Source organism: Lacerta agilis, chromosome 13 (genome assembly GCF_009819535.1).
Source record: "Lacerta agilis isolate rLacAgi1 chromosome 13, rLacAgi1.pri, whole genome shotgun sequence".
In the NCBI taxonomy this organism is placed as follows: domain Eukaryota; kingdom Metazoa; phylum Chordata; class Lepidosauria; order Squamata; family Lacertidae; genus Lacerta; species Lacerta agilis.
In genome coordinates this window covers 41,812,727-41,828,313 of record NC_046324.1, presented here as the reverse complement: position 1 = coordinate 41,828,313, position 15,587 = coordinate 41,812,727, and the positions used below count along the sequence as shown (strand labels likewise).

General features: G+C 45.2%; 1 protein-coding gene across 1 annotated transcript in view; it reads right to left on the bottom strand.

Annotated features, from left to right (window-relative positions):
- Window positions 1–3,240: 3,240 nt before the first annotated feature.
- TECPR1 (tectonin beta-propeller repeat containing 1) overlaps window positions 3,241–15,587 on the bottom strand; it is a 42,314-nt gene continuing 29,967 nt past the window's right edge. The window contains exons 20-25 of the mRNA XM_033167130.1: window positions 13,341–13,515; window positions 11,856–11,991; window positions 10,864–10,956; window positions 9,917–10,023; window positions 8,236–8,355; window positions 3,241–3,663 (exon numbers count right to left, since the gene is read on the bottom strand). Of these exons, the coding sequence (XP_033023021.1) occupies window positions 3,466–3,663; window positions 8,236–8,355; window positions 9,917–10,023; window positions 10,864–10,956; window positions 11,856–11,991; window positions 13,341–13,515 (829 nt within the window). The 3' untranslated portion in view covers window positions 3,241–3,465. The remainder of the gene's footprint in view (window positions 3,664–8,235; window positions 8,356–9,916; window positions 10,024–10,863; window positions 10,957–11,855; window positions 11,992–13,340; window positions 13,516–15,587) is intronic.

Here is a 15,587-nt window from a genome sequence, read left to right as displayed (position 1 = left end):
TTTACTTCAAATATAGAATTGCTCTAAAACCATGCCACAGTGCAATTTCCCTCCCTCCCTCCCCGCATGCCATCACACGGGACCAAGAAAGACGCAGAACGTAAAGCTCACCCTTGCAGTGTCCTCCTGGCTCAGACAGATGCGAGTCAATGAAATTAATCCCAGGATTCCTGCGGTGCAGAATAGGCCCTTCAGCAACGCAGCTCTCTCTTGAACCAAGGTCTTTCCTTAAACCAGCTTAAATCCACCGGCCTAGTGATTCATGTGTGGGGAACCTTTGTCGCTCCCTATGTTGCTGAACTACAACTCCCATCAGCTCCAAAAAGAATGGCCCATGTCCAGGGCTTGGTGGGAGTTGCAATAACACCTGCAGGGTCGAAAGGTTTCCTACTCCTGAGATAATTGGACGGCATAGTTGGCAACTCAGATGCCACCCATCAACCTCTTACAGCTATTACATTCTTCTAGACCAGGCTTCCTCAACCTCGGGCCCCCCAGATGTTTTGAGACTACAGGTGAAACTCGAAAAATTAGAGTATCGTGGAAAGGTTCATTTCTTTCAGTAATTCAACTTAAAAGGTGAAACTAATATATGAGATAGACTCATGACATGCAAAGCGAGGTATGTCAAGCCTTTATTTGTTATAATTGTGATGATTATGGCGTACAGCTGATGAGAACCCCAAATTAACGATCTCAACTTTGGGGTTTTCATCAGCTGTACGCCATAATCATCACGATTATAACAAAGAAAGGCTTGACATATCTCGCTTTGCATGTCATGAGTCTATCTCATATATTATAACTCCAGTAGCTAATGAAAACAATTCAACTTTTCCACGATATTCTAATTTTTCGAGTTTCACCTGTACAATTCACATCATCCCTGACCACTGGTCCTGCTAGCTAGGGATCATGGGAGTTGTAGGCCAAAAACATCTGGAGGGCCGAGGCTGAGCAAGCCTGTTCTAGACTCTACCTGGCTCAGATGTCCAGCAAACAGCTCCTTTTCTGATCAAGGCTGCTGTGCCTGATGAGGCTTCTGCGATGGCAAAAATCTGTGCCTTGTGCATTCTTAGCAACAAAGTTCTTGTTGTTTTTCCCCTCTAAAAATGAAAAGTTCAAGAGTTGCAACCTGCGAAGTCCCAGCAATGAACTTTTGATCAATTTCCCTGCTTTCGATTCTGACTTGCATCCAGCATTTAGCGCAGGGCAGCCACGCTTTGGAGGAAGCCTTAATGAAGAAGCCCCTGCGAGACCCTTTTAGCAAACACAAGATTGGGCTGTCCGTGTTGAACCATGCATCAAAAATATTGCATGGCACAGCTGCGCCTCAACTGCACCACTTTGGCGTATGCATGGAGGCAGTCATAGGTTTGCTTTGAAAGGCTCCAACATGTCAGAAATGCCATCATGAGAAGTGAGGATGTGGGTTTGTTTCTCTGCCAGGCTACATACATCATTACGCAGAACATGGAACTGATTGTCCGGATCAAGCAGAAATTCGTAAAGCACGTTCTGCGCTAGGGGCAACTGTGGACGATTCTGCGGGGTGCCCTATGCGGCTGGAAAGGTCCCTCACTCGTGGCAATACAGATCTCCCAATCTCTGCGAAAGATCAAACCTGGACTGGGAGCACTAAACGGTGTGGCAGCGCAAAGGTTCGTGCCCAAACGGCTCCCGCGAACTGCTTTGCTGCTGCAGCAAACAAGGGACAAAGCGTGCATCTTTTCTCTCTCCCTGAAAAGGAAGGCCTAATTTTAAAGTGCATCTCGAGAAGAGCTAGAGATGAAATAAGCAGGAAAGAACAAGAACGTTCGAAGTTTATCCACACCTGATGAAAGTAACTAATGCTTTAAGAAACGAAGTTGTGCAGATATATTTTTTTGTTATTAGCTGATCTACATTTTCCTTTTATTAAACTGCACACACGAGGAAATGTACTTTTTTTTCTTTTTAAAAAGAAGACAGTAAACCAAGTGTTGGCAACCTTTGGCCCAACCAGATGTTGCTGAGCTACAACCCCCATCATCCCTGGGCCAAGCTTGTTTGTGAGCTGTAGTTCAGCAACAGCTAGAGAGCCACAGGTTCCTCGCTCCTCTAATATACCTTCCTCTCTCTTTTTTCCAATTACAGACCAGCCTGACCTCCAAAATCCAAAGACTGGTAAAGTGATTGTGATCAGCAACTAGATTGGCGGGTAGGGCAATTCAAAAGGGGTGAGGAGTCAGGCTGTTTTGGCTCCCTGCCTCAATTACAAGCCAGGTTGCGCCATCCAAGCCTTCAACAATATGGTGACCTCCATATGTTATTGGATTGTATCTGGAGGGCGCCAGGTTGGCAAAGGACGCGCTATCTAAAGTGGGTGAGCGGTGGCAAGGAGCTGTAAGGTGCAGGAGCACATCCAATGTGCTTTCTATCTGCTTGCCCCACTTGCAGTTGTTAGAAGATGTGCTGGTGATTTTTCATGGGCACCAACTGACATGGGGCAGCCAGTTGCCGACCAGTGCTGCCGACTTAACTTTGTTTTGCTACTATTTTAGAGCAGATCTAACTGCAAAAGGAAAGAAGAAAGCAGTAGCATGTGACACAGAATTAATCCTAAGAGGTTCAGTTTCAGCAAATCACCTCCGAAAAGGGAGAGGGATTCTCACCGGTCAAGAACTTGACCTCACACAGCAGATCCAATGAAATCAGTGGGATCATCATCATTTCACAGGTTTGATGAAAGGGCTTGTGTGGGGGGGGGAACCAGGACGTCAGAGTCCTATTTACATTCGTCTCAGTTTTTTCATAGCAGCTGCCTTAAAAAAGGGCTCAGCTTAAATGGGCAGATCCGGCAACACCGTAGCCTATTCGGCAGTGCTGTGCATAATAAATATTACGAAGAGAATAAATTAATTACAAAAAAAGACCCAACGACGATGCCCTCCCACAAAAACAAACATAAAAAATTCACTTAGAAAAATCCAGTTCTAATGAACACCGCATCTAATGGACGGAAAGCCAATGTGGGACTCTCCAGCCGTTGTTGTTAGACTACAGATCCCATCATCACCAACCATCGCCTATGTTGACTGGGACTGATGGGCGCTGGAGTCCCACGGCATTCAGAGAGGACCAGGTTTGATTCCCTGCATCCAGGGCCCTGATCTGCAGAGCCTTGTGGCTGTGCAAACTCCTCAGTGTTTCAAGGGGGCTTACATGGGGTTTTTTTCCTCTATTATAGCCTCCAAAAAAACCACACTGAAATAGACAAAAGGTCTACAACCAACCACAGAACTAGGCAAGATTTGGACTCCTCAAGCCTTCACGAATACACAACTCCCTCTTCTGTCCGGGCGAGATGACGAAAGTGTTCAGAAACAGGCACAGATCCACTGAGACTTTACACCGATTGGGGGTGCGTGGAGTGAGTGGAGTGGAAGCAAAATGCTACGCCACGTCTCTAGACAATGGAGCGCATTAACATTGCACAGCATTCCGGTCCAAGCCCTGAGCTGTGTCCACCAAGACAGTGTTTTGGGGAGGGTCTCCTCTTCCTTCATTCTCTCCAGCTTCGGTTTCATTGGGCTCGGGGGGATGCCCTGCGGAGGCTTCCTGGGCTACAGCCTTGGTGCTCTCCACGGCGTTGGCTCTCACTGTGATGTGTTCCCATCCTCCCTGACAAAGAAGAAAAAGAAGAAATCGGCCACATGTTTGGAAAAGACTCTGCTGTGTAGCAGCTACCCAACACGGACAAGAAAAGCCTCTTAAGAATACGAGAAGAGCCTTGCTGGATAAAGGCCAAAGGTCCACTTAAGTCCAGCACCCTTTTCTCTTGTAAATGGACCCATGGGCACATTTTCAAGCCAGGGAAAATATCTGGAAAGCGAGTGATGTCCAAACCAGAGAAGAATGGCAACTTAAAACCGATGGAATATGTGCAGCTTGCGGATCTGACTTACGGAATAAGAGAACAAGAAGAACATACGTTTAAAGAAGACTGGAAAATGTTTATTGAATATATGGGGTGGGTGGGATTGCATACACTTGAAAAAGTTGGCAGCATTAAGATAAATTCAACAGCGTAAATAACTTTTGATGGAAGTAATAATGGAATACTGAATGGTTTAGTTTATATAAAATAGGCAGGGATTTATATGCTATGCAAAATGAACTACGGAAAGAGGAGGGGGGAAGTAATTGATATTTTAAGGTTGTCTAAATGAATATTCTAAATGGTAAAACAGAAAATTCAATAAAAATTATATATGAAAGAAATTATCATGGGCATCGCACATACATGAAGTCAAGCAACCTGCTCTGTTGCTATAATGGAGTGCTTCTTTCGGTCCTGATTTCAGCAAGTGGAGAAGACCCTGTGGACACCAGGGGGATGTTTTTGTGGGCATGTGTGTACCTGTAGGCTCCATACTGGCAACCCCTGGTGCAGGGTGTGTGAGTGTGTACACAGTCTAGGCACCTGCCAGCCATACATGTGGCTGTTCTACCTGGGCTCTGCTTACAAATTTTCTCCAAATGGTGCCCGGAAAATCAGCAGGCCCTAACAAATTCCAGCTGTATGTGTCTTATTATTATTATTATTATTATTATTATTATTATTATTATTATTAGTATTAGTACTACTATACCTATACCTGTAGATCATGGGTAGGCAAACTAAGGCCTTGGGGCTGGATCTGGCCCAATCACCTTCTCAATCCGGCCCGCGGATGGTCCGGGAATCAGTGTGTTTTTACATGAGTAGAATGTATCCTTTTATTTAAAATGCATTTCTGGGTTATTTGTGGGGCATAGGAATTCGTTCTTATACAGGTGAAACTCGAAAAATTTTAATATCATGGAAAGGTTCATTTATTTCAGTAATTCAACTTAAAAGGTGAAACTAATATATGAGATAGACTCATGACATGCAAAGCGAGATATGTTTTTGTATGCCACAACAGCAGCTAGAGTTTTAATAGCCAAGAACTGGAAGACAGAAGAATTACCAACAACTGACGAATGGACTATATGGAGCTTGCGGAAATGACCGGGAAAATCCGTGACCAGAGAGAAGAATGGGGAAAATTTAAATTGTATTTAAAAGAGTATTGTAAGTTAGAAAATTAGATATATTTTGAAGATAGGATAGGTTGTAGAATAGAAGTTAGGTAGTTATGTGATAAAATATTATTGGATTAGGATAAGAGGTAGAGGTAATTATTTTGATATTGATATAATATAGGTTAAGAGATAAGAGATGTTAAAGGATAAGTTGTTGTTTGAAAATAGATAGTATTTAATTTTGGAAGTTATTGAAAGGTATTTACAAGGGACGCAGAAGGAGGAGACAGGAGGAAGTCCAATTAAGATGTGAGGAAAATACAATCTGTAAAGGATAGAATGATTTTTGTAGTGTGGTCTCTTTTTGTAGTTGTTATTTTTATGTTGTTGTTGTGTTTTATTTGTTATGTTAATTTTTTTTTGAATAAATATTATTGTTGTTGTTCAGTCGTTCAGTCGTGTCCGACTCTTCGTGACCCCATGGACCAGAGCACGCCAGGCACGCCTATCATTCACTGCCTCCCGCAGTTTGGCCAAACTCATGTTAGTAGCTTCGAGAACACTGTCCAACCATCTCATCCTCTGTCGTCCCCTTCTCCTCGTTCCCTCCATCTTTCCCAACATCAGGGTCTTTTCCAGGGAGTCTTCTCTTCTCATGAGGTGGCCAAAGTACTGGAGCCTCAGCCTCAGGATCTGTCCTTCCAGTGAGCACTCAGGGCCGATTTCCTTGAGAATGGATAGGTTTGATCTTCTTGCAGTCCATGGGACTCTCAAGAGTCTCCTCCAGCACCATAATTCAAAAGCATCAATTCTTCGGCGATCAGCCTTCTTGACGGTCCAGCTCTCACTTCCGTACATTACTACTGGGAAAACCATAGCTTTAACTATACGGACCTTTGTTGGCAAGGTGATGTCTTTGCTTTTTAAGATGCTGTCTAGGTTTGTCATTGCTTTTCTCCCAAGAAGCAGGCGTCTTCTAATTTCGTGACTGCTGTCACCATCTGCAGTGATCATGGAACCCAAGAAAGTGAAATCTCTCACTGCCTCCATTTCTTCCCCTTCTATTTGCCAGGAGGTGATGGGACCAGTGGCCATGATCTTAGTTTTTTTGATGTTGAGCTTCAGACCATATTTTGCGCTTTCCTCTTTCACCCTCATTAAAAGGTTCTTCAATTCCTCCTCACTTTCTGCCATCAAGGTTGTATCATCAGCATATCTGAGGTTGTTGATATTTTTTCCGGCAATCTTAATTCCGGTTTGGGATTCATCCAGCCCAGCCTTTCGCATGCTAAATTCTGCATATAAGTTAAATAAGCAGGGAGACAATATACAGCCTTGTCGTACTCCTTTCCCAATTTTGAACCAATCAGTTATTCCATATCCAGTTCTAACTGTAGCTTCTTGTCCCAAATAGAGATTTCTCAGGAGACAGATGAGGTGATCCGGCACTCCCATTTCTTTAAGAACTTTCCATAGTTTGCTGTGGTCGACACAGTCAAATGCTTTTGCGTAGTCAATGAAGCAGAAGTAGATGTTTTTCTGGAACTCTCTAGCTTTCTCCATAGTCCAGCGCATGTTTGCAATTTGGTCTCTGGTTCCTCTGCCCCTTCGAAATCCAGCTTGCACTTCTGGGAGTTCTCGGTCCACGTACTGCTTAAGCCTGCCTTGTAGAATTTTAAGCATAACCTTGCTAGCGTGTGAAATGAGTGCAATTGTGCGGTAGTTAGAGCATTCTTTGGCACTGCCCTTCTTTGGAATTGGGATGTAAACTGATCTTCTCCAATCCTCTGGCCACTGCTGAGTTTTCCAAACTTGTTGGCATATTGAGTGTAGCACCTTAACAGCATCATCTTTTAGGATTTTAAATAGTTCAGCTGGAATATCATCACTTCCACTGGCCTTGTTGTTAGCAAGGCTTTCTAAGGCCCATTTGACTTCACTCTCCAGGATGTCTGGCTCAAGGTCAGCAACCACACTACCTGGGGTGTATGAGACCTCTATATCTTTCTGGTATAGTTCCTCTGTGTATTCTTGCCACCTCTTCTTGATGTCTTCTGCTTCTGTTAGGTCCTTTCCACTTTTGTCCTTAATTGTGGTAATCTTTGTACGAAATGTTCCTTTCATATCTCCAATTTTCTTGAACAGATCTCTGGTTTTTCCCATTCTGTTATTTTCCTCTATTTCTTTGCATTGCTCGTTTAGAAAGGCCCTCTTGTCTCTCCTTGCTATTCTTTGGAAATCTGCATTCAATTTCCTGTATCTTTCACTATCTCCCTCGCATTTTGCTTGCCTTCTCTCCCCCGCTATTTTTAAGGCCTCATTGGACAGCCACTTTGCTTTCTTGCATTTCTTTTTCATTGGGATGGTTTTCGTTGCTGCCTTCTGTATAATGTTACGAGCCTCCATCCACAGTTCTTCAGGCACTCTATCCACCAAATCTAAGTCCTTAAACCTGTTTTTCACTTCAACTGTGTATTCATAAGGAATTTGATTTAGATTGTATCTTACTGGCCCAGTGGTTTTTCCTACTTTCTTCAGTTTAAGCTGGAATTTTGCTATAAGAAGCTGATGATCAGAGCCACAGTCAGCTCCAGGTCTTGTTTTTGCTGAGTGTATAGAGCTTCTCCATCTTTGGCTGCAGAGAATATAATCAATCTGATTTCGATGTCGCCCATCTGGTGATGTCCATGTGTAGAGTCGTCTCTTGTGTTGTTGGAAAAGAGTGTTTGTGATGACCAGCTTGTTCTCCTGACAGAACTCTATTAGCCTTTGCCCTGCTTCATTTTGAACTCCAAGGCCAAACTTGCCAGTTGTTCCTTTTATCTCTTGACTCCCTACTTTAGCATTCCAATCCCCTATAATGAGAAGAACATCCTTCTTTGGTGTCATTTCTATAAGGTGTTGTAAGTCTTCATAGAATTGGTCAATTTCAGTTTCTTCAGCACTGGAAGTTGGTGCATAAACTTGGATTACTGTGATGTTAAAAGGACTGCCTTGGATTCGTATCGAGATCAATCTATCATTTTTGAAATTGCATCCCAGTACAGCTTTCGCCACTCTTTTGTTGACTATGAGGGCCACTCCATTTCTTTTACGGGATTCCTGCCCGCAGTAGTAGATATTATTATTATTATTATTATTATTATTATTATTATTATTTTTTTAAAAAGGAACTACGCTACTCACCCCAATGCCGTAGTCCCAGGAATGGCCTTTCGGCTCCATTGGCTGGACTCCCGTCCGATGACAGACCGTTCCACAGCTCAAGCTATGGCTCCCTTGTACTTTGTCAGCTATCACCCAGACCTAGAAAACAGGAATAGGGCTGGTGATAACACCATGTTATTTCTTCCTACACCATCGATTACCAATACTAAAAACAACCAACCAAGGGGGCTGCTTTGCCCATTACCAAAATCCCTGTGCAAAAGGAGGGCACATCTATGTAGCAATTTACATGCTTCCCAGGTGCAGTCAGCTATGTGTGTGGACAGGTTTTTCATTCTGGGTGCAGCTCGGGAGCTGGCAAGCTGCAGCCAGCTTCCAAAACGTGCATACAGAAAGAGACGAGAGAAACTCGCATGTTGCAAACGCAATGATCTTTGTTCAGGCTGGGTTGAAAATGTGAAGTGGCTTTAAAATGGTGATGGGGGAAACTGTGGCCTTCCAGATGTTGTTGGACTACAACTCCCACCTCAAATTTCAGCAGCTCTCTGTGCGACACAAACGTTCGCCTCTTTCATTCCGTTCTACAGCATTTTTCAGTGCGGCACCCAGTGCAAATGCCAGATTTGCTCTACCCTAAAACCGCCTCTGCTCCCCTCATTTTTGACCACTCTCCATGCTGGCTGGAGCAGATGGGAATCGCAATCCGAACGATCCAGCAGGCACCAAGCAGATGCGCTCAGGTGTAGACGTATCACATCATGGGGACCATTCCAATGTCACAACACAGCAGAATGAATGAGAAGCACCAAGCAATTAAATCTTGCTTTATTACTTGCTAAAACTGACAGGAAGAAGTGGAAGGAGCCACACTACAATTTTCCACACACACACACACACACACACACACACACACACACCCTTTTCCCTCTCTCTCTCTCTCTCTCTCTCAAAGGCTGGGGCAGGATCAGTGGAAGCTGGTCCATTAGGGTTAAGTCTGGTGGTTCCCTCCCTGCAAGATGATGTATAGATGGTATTTGACTCCAGTGAAATTGTCGAAAATGTATAGAACACATGATAAATTATGTTGGAAATGCAGACAAGAAGAAGGTGATTTTTATCACATGTGGTGGACTTGTAACAAGGTTAAGGCTTTTTGGGAAGCAGTTTACAATGAACTTAAGAAGATGTTTAAATATACTTTTCCAAAAAAAGCCAGAAGCCTTTTTGTTGGGATTGATGGGAGAAGAAATAGCTAAGAATGACAAAAGATTGTTCATGTATGCGACAACTGCAGCGAGAACATTGCTTGCTCAAAAGTGGAAATTACAGGAATTACCAACGATTGATGAGTGGCAGACGAAGTTGGTGGAGTATGCAGAACTTGCAAAACTGACCGGCAGGGTCAGAAACCAGGATGACTCGAGGTTTCGAAGAGATTGGAGTAAATTTGTGGAATACTTAAGATTGAACCGTGGAAGTTTAAAAACACTAGTAGGACTGGAATAGACCTTTGACATAGTTTAATATGAGTGATAAAAACTGTGTGTTGAGAATGGACTAGAAAACCTGCTGATGTGAGGGAGGGGAGTCGTAGCTCGGCAGAGCAATGTGAATGTATTTTATATTAGATGTTGAATTGGCTGTAATTTGATGTATTTGGAAAAATAATTAAAAATTAATTAAAAAAACAACAACAGACCTGGTCCAAAGGCCCAACGGACACTTTGCGGACGTTGTTTGAAATGTGGTCCCAGCTGGAGCCCTCAGGGTAGCTTGGTGAGATGCCCTGGCGATACCACAGATTACCTATAAAAGGAAAAGTTTGGCATGGGCATGAGGTGATCTGCCCAGGTCTTGCATTTGTGAACATCATGCTTTAAAATTCGAAAGACAATTCTGTAATGCAGAAGTGGTGAGCTTTTTGGGGGGTTTCCGAAGTGCTGATCACTGAGCTGGCAAAGTCTTATCCCCACCCCCTTCCCATCAACTGATGGGAAGGGGGAGAAGAAGCCTGCATTTTGTGAAAATTGGCTGCATGCAAGAAAATTCCCATTGGCAGACAATGCTGCAGAAACCTCTGGCTCTCACCCCCTGGGTTGGGAACAAAATTACACACAGATCCCGCTTTCTGAACACCATGCACTCCCAGGAAATCGATCATTAGGCGAATGTTCACATAATGAGCTGATGGTTCCCATTATTTCCTATGGGAACATTTCTAATCCGTGATTTGTCTGATTTCTCTCCCTCCCTCCCTGGTTTCTCTCCTGAAATGGTTGTGAATGACCATCAAAACACAAACGAGTAAGTAAGTGGCAAACTCCAAATGTTTGGATATCTGAATCAGCTGTTTGAGTAGCAAGATTTGGGTAGAATTCTTTGTGTTTGGATAACCGGGATTTCAGATAATGAGAGTTGTGACAGTGGGTCCTGCATGTACTTCCTCTTGCTCCCTCCCAACGCCATAATCAAAACACACCTGGTGCTACTGCACAATCTCAGTTCCTGATAAATAATCACTCAATACTGAGTGCAGACACCCCTTATCTTTTAAGGTGCCATAAGATTCCTGGTAGTGTTTTGGTGCAACAGATTTAAGACAGCAGCGGATTACAACCCTCTGGAAACAGAAAGCAAGCAGCTCACCATTTTTATCCACAACAAAGACAGAGGTTCGTCCAACAGAGACTTGCTTTATCTTCTGCTTTGGAGGAGAAGGAATATGGTACCAGCAGTCACCTGTACAATGACATAGGCAGCCGGACAGCCATGAAACAACACAAATAATTATAGCATGGTTTGTATTCAGTGATACAAAACCCAGAACCTTCAGAAACACGCACATGCGGGAATCAACACAGCAGAGAGCCTGTTCTGGCCCTTTTCCAATGAGGCAGCTTATCACATTATCCTCACCATACTCAGTGGTGCCTCTAGATCTGGGGCTTGAACAGGATTCCCCCAGTGGGACCCCCCCCCCCAGAATGGGTTCACCTTTTTGCCATTGTCCATCTGCTTGCCTTCTTCTGCAAGACCTAATCCACATCACTCCGGAGAGGGCAAAGTAGTCTGGGTCCATGCACACAGGAAAACAAGCCTAAAACTCTTCTCCTTCACATACTAATTTTGTAGGTGCAGGGATGTTGTTGATGTGCTTCAATCTTTTTCCTTTTTACTGTTAATTTTAATTACCCAGTATCTTCAATTATCTTTTTAATGGCTCTTAACTGTTTCGATTGATAAAATAATATATGTGTTTTGTTTTTTTAAAATTTCTAATCGTTTTAATATTGCCAATACAGCGGTACCTCGTGTTACGTACTTAATCCGTTCTGTAGCTCTGTTCATAACAGGAAACCGCTCGTAACATGAGGTGCGCTTTCTCTAATGGCGCCTCCGGCTACTGGAGCGTGACTTCCGCTCGCATCCTGGGGCAAAGGTCGTAACAAGGGGCATCTACTTCCGGGTTAACGGAGCCCATAACTCGCAGCATTCATAAGGGGGGGGGGGCGGTACGTAACACGTGGTTTGAATGTTTCTTGCAAACCACTTAGAGGTTTTACTACAATCAAAGCAGGGCGTAAATTTTGTTAACTGAAAAAACAACAACAACATATGGCCAGTGGTCACAGGCTTACCTTCAGGTTTCTTCGGCGATACTGAACCGCGATAGAAGATGGAGCCATCGCGGGCCACGGCCCAGACCTGGTGAAATGCTCCGATGGAAACCGAAACGAAGGGCTGATCTGTTCCCACGTGGAGCCAGGATGTTCCCTAATTGGGGGGCATGGGAGGGGAAGAGGGAGAATGTACTGGCTACCCAATCTCAGCGGTTCCTGAACTTCTAAGACAGGTAACAATAACAGAGGATTTCACCCTTCTGCAAAGCAATTCCTAAGGCAAGCAAAGTTGCACGACTGCGTCCCGAGACTGGAACGACCTACTAAAAATGCAACAGAAGCATTTGGTTCTAGATGCAAGGAAGGCCGGCTACAAGCACTATAAAGTTCAAAACTCCAATGCTAGATGTGGTCTCAGGCTGCTGCTGGGGTAAGAGGGGACGCAGTCAGACCCCCCTTTGTTGACCTGGTTGGGATCAGTTAGGGCAATGGGGCACTGCCCCACCAACCTCAGCCTTTCTTCTTTCTAACTGGTCCAGAAGGTGGCTCTGTCTGTTCTGCTTCCTCCTCAGCCTCAGTGCTGCCCTTGGGAGAATGCGGACAAAGCTATAAATATGGCCATCATTGGCTCTGCTTCCATCTGCTGCTGGAATCCTTCCTTTCCCCAAACCCCTCAGCACTTTCCAGAACTGTCTCCATCAAGGGTAAGACAGCAAGGCCTTGTTCATTAAGTTCAGTGTGGGCCACCTGCCGCTTGGCTCCTCCCATCCCACCACTGCCTCCCTTCAGTGGTCATTCCACCTTGCCATTGCTACAATTGTGTAATGTTAAGCATTGGCTCCTGGATTCGCTTATTTTCATCGGCCCTCCTCTTCCCCCTTTCCTTTTGTGTTGTGTCTGTTAGATTGAAATGGAACTCAATGGCAAAAAAAGAGGTGGTATTCAGAGTATAGAAATGTTACTTGAATAGAAAGACAGCTAGCAAGAAGATAAAACTCCATGGGTCCCCCTAGATATGTTTGAAGTGACACTTGCACAGCTGACACAATATCCAAGGGGGTAGCCACCTTATTGGTAGTAGAACCATTCATGGACTACAGTCATCTATCAGATGCATGAAGTTATGGGCTGGGACTGATGGGAGTTGGAGCCCAAGCTCAGTTGGTAGAGCATGAGACTTTTAATCTCAGGGTTGTGGGTTCGAGCCCCATGTTGAGCGAAAGATTCCTGCATTGCAGGAGGCTGGACTTCGATGATCCCCATGGTTCCTTCCAACCCTACAATTCTATGACGCGATCCTAACACCTGGAAGGCCACAGGTTCCCCCAGGCCTGAACTAAATGGGGGCAAATGAGGATTGACCCTAACATGCCCCATTAAAAAACAACATTTATAACTGATTACCCAAAAGCATACAAACTAGCAAAGCGCGCAAGTGATGTTATTTAGATTCATTTCACGGTGCTCAGTTTGCACAAACGCGCAAGAAAACAAAAGGCTCACAGCTGGGTTTTGGGGCGTGATGCATAGTCGGCAAAGCACATCTCCCTTGTCGCTGATAGCCCAAAGAGCCACAAACTCGTCCTCAGCAGCCAGAGATTCAGGAATGATGGAAACGTCCCACAGGGCTATGGGGGGGACTTCCAGCCAAGGACCACTGGTGACGTATCTGCATTTCCTAGAAAGGCAAGGGAGAGAGAAAGGAGGTGAGTAAAAGGGCAATGCAAGAGAACCTGCCTTGCGCGCAGGAAGTCCAAGGTTCAATCACCAGCATCTGCAGGTAGCTCTGGGAGAGACTCTCTGCCTGAAATTACTGGGACTGCTGCCAGCCAGAGTAGACAATGTTGTTGTTCAGTCGTTCAGTCGTGTCCGACATTTCGTGACCCCATGGACCAGAGCACGCCAGGCACGCCTATCCTTCACTGCCTCTCGTAGTTTGGCTAAACTCATATTAGTAGCTTCGAGAACACTGTCCAACCATCTCATCCTCTGTCGTCCCCTTCTCCTTGTACCCTCCATCTTTCCCAACATCAGGATCTTTTCTAGGGAGTCTTCTCTTCTCATGAGGTGGCCAAAGTACTGGAGCCTCAACTTCAGGATCTGTCCTTCTAGTGAGCACTCAGGGCTGATTTCTTTGAGAATGGATAGGTTTGATCTTCTTGCAGTCCATGGGACTCTCAAGAGTCTCCTCTAGCACCATAATTCAAAAGCATCAATTCTTCAGCGATCAGCCTTCTTTATGGTCCATAGTAGACAATACTGAAGATCAATTTCTTACAAATTTCTTACAAACATTTATGATGTTATGAAGCACCGTGAGAAGGATCACAGGTGGCAGGGTGCAAACACTTTCAAAACTCGACGCAGGGAATTGCGGCGGGGAACGTGGCTGAACTTCGAGGGCCAAACAACCCCTTCTTTTAACCCATCTGCAGCTGCAGGATATACAACGGTTTGAGACCCGAGGGGGCCTTGCTAAGCACTAGGAACTGGCACTTCAGGGCCCAGAAAAACCTGAACCTGCAGCCAGCGGGAGGCAAAAAACTCCGATGGACAGCAATTCAAGTTGTAGGTTTACAGAAGCTAATGAAGGCATGTGTGTTTTACCAATTAGCCAAATGAGTATGATGAACAGCAGTTCAGCGCAGTAAGATATTTAGAAAGCCAAACTAATAGGGGCACTGCTGTGTGGTGGTCAGGAGGTCAAAGGGCAAAGAGAATGATCAGGGCACTGATGCCTTCCGCCTTGGCATGGAAATAAAAAAAAAGTAGCCAACTCGTTCCTCCTGCATTTGCTTTGCTTTATTTAGGGGGGGGGGGTGAGCGGAAATTGGATGGCCGGTCCTAAAGGATCTACACTGGCTCCCAGTACGTATCTGAGCACAATTCAACGTGTCAGTGCTTTAAAAGCCCGCGATGGCCAGGTGCATTTTGCCAGGTTGGCGGTGAGCAATGGCTCCAATCCTTGCACTGGTCCAGGGGGGGGGGGCAGGGGCTGGGGGGTCCGTTCATACTGAAGCTCACAAAGACCAGAGAGATCAGGGAGATTGCGTATTCACCATTATAACTCTGAATAGGAGTTGTTGGGAATCGCAACTGGGGCAGAGTGCTGTTGAGCACTCATCGCATCCAGTTTGCGAGCTTCCGATGGGCACCTGGTCCAGGGGTCTGCAACCTAAGGCCCATGGGCCAGAAGCGGCCCACAGAGGCCGTTTAAATGGCCCACGAGCCACCCCCGAACTGAGCCGCCCGCTTGGCGAGTCCCTGTGCGCTGTGCTAAACCGGAGCAGGGACTCTCTTCCGCAGCTCCGGAAATCGCTTCTGCGTATTACCAGATGCCGAAAATCGCTTCTTGCGCAGGCGCGGTTTTCGGCGTCGGGGCATGCGCAGAAGCGATTTCCAGAGCCACGGACATGCGCAAAAGCGATTTCCACCATTGCGCTGTGCAAGTCTTGCCCACGGAGGATCTCCGCGGGTGTGATCTGGCCTATGCCCGGTAAGGCTTGCCAACCCCTGATCTGGTCGGTCACTGTGAGAACAGGATGGCAGGGCTATTTGTAGATTCTTATGAACCACCCTTTAACAGCTGCCAATAACTCTGTAGTAAAACCGTTAACTATACTTAAAGCAGTATAGAATAGAATCAGATTTTAAAAATCGAAAAAGTGTGTGGTAAGGGAAGCAGGCCGATGTACGTGCAAAGGAAGGGAAAATTCTTTCCCCCTCCCGCAATATACCTGAGAGGTACCT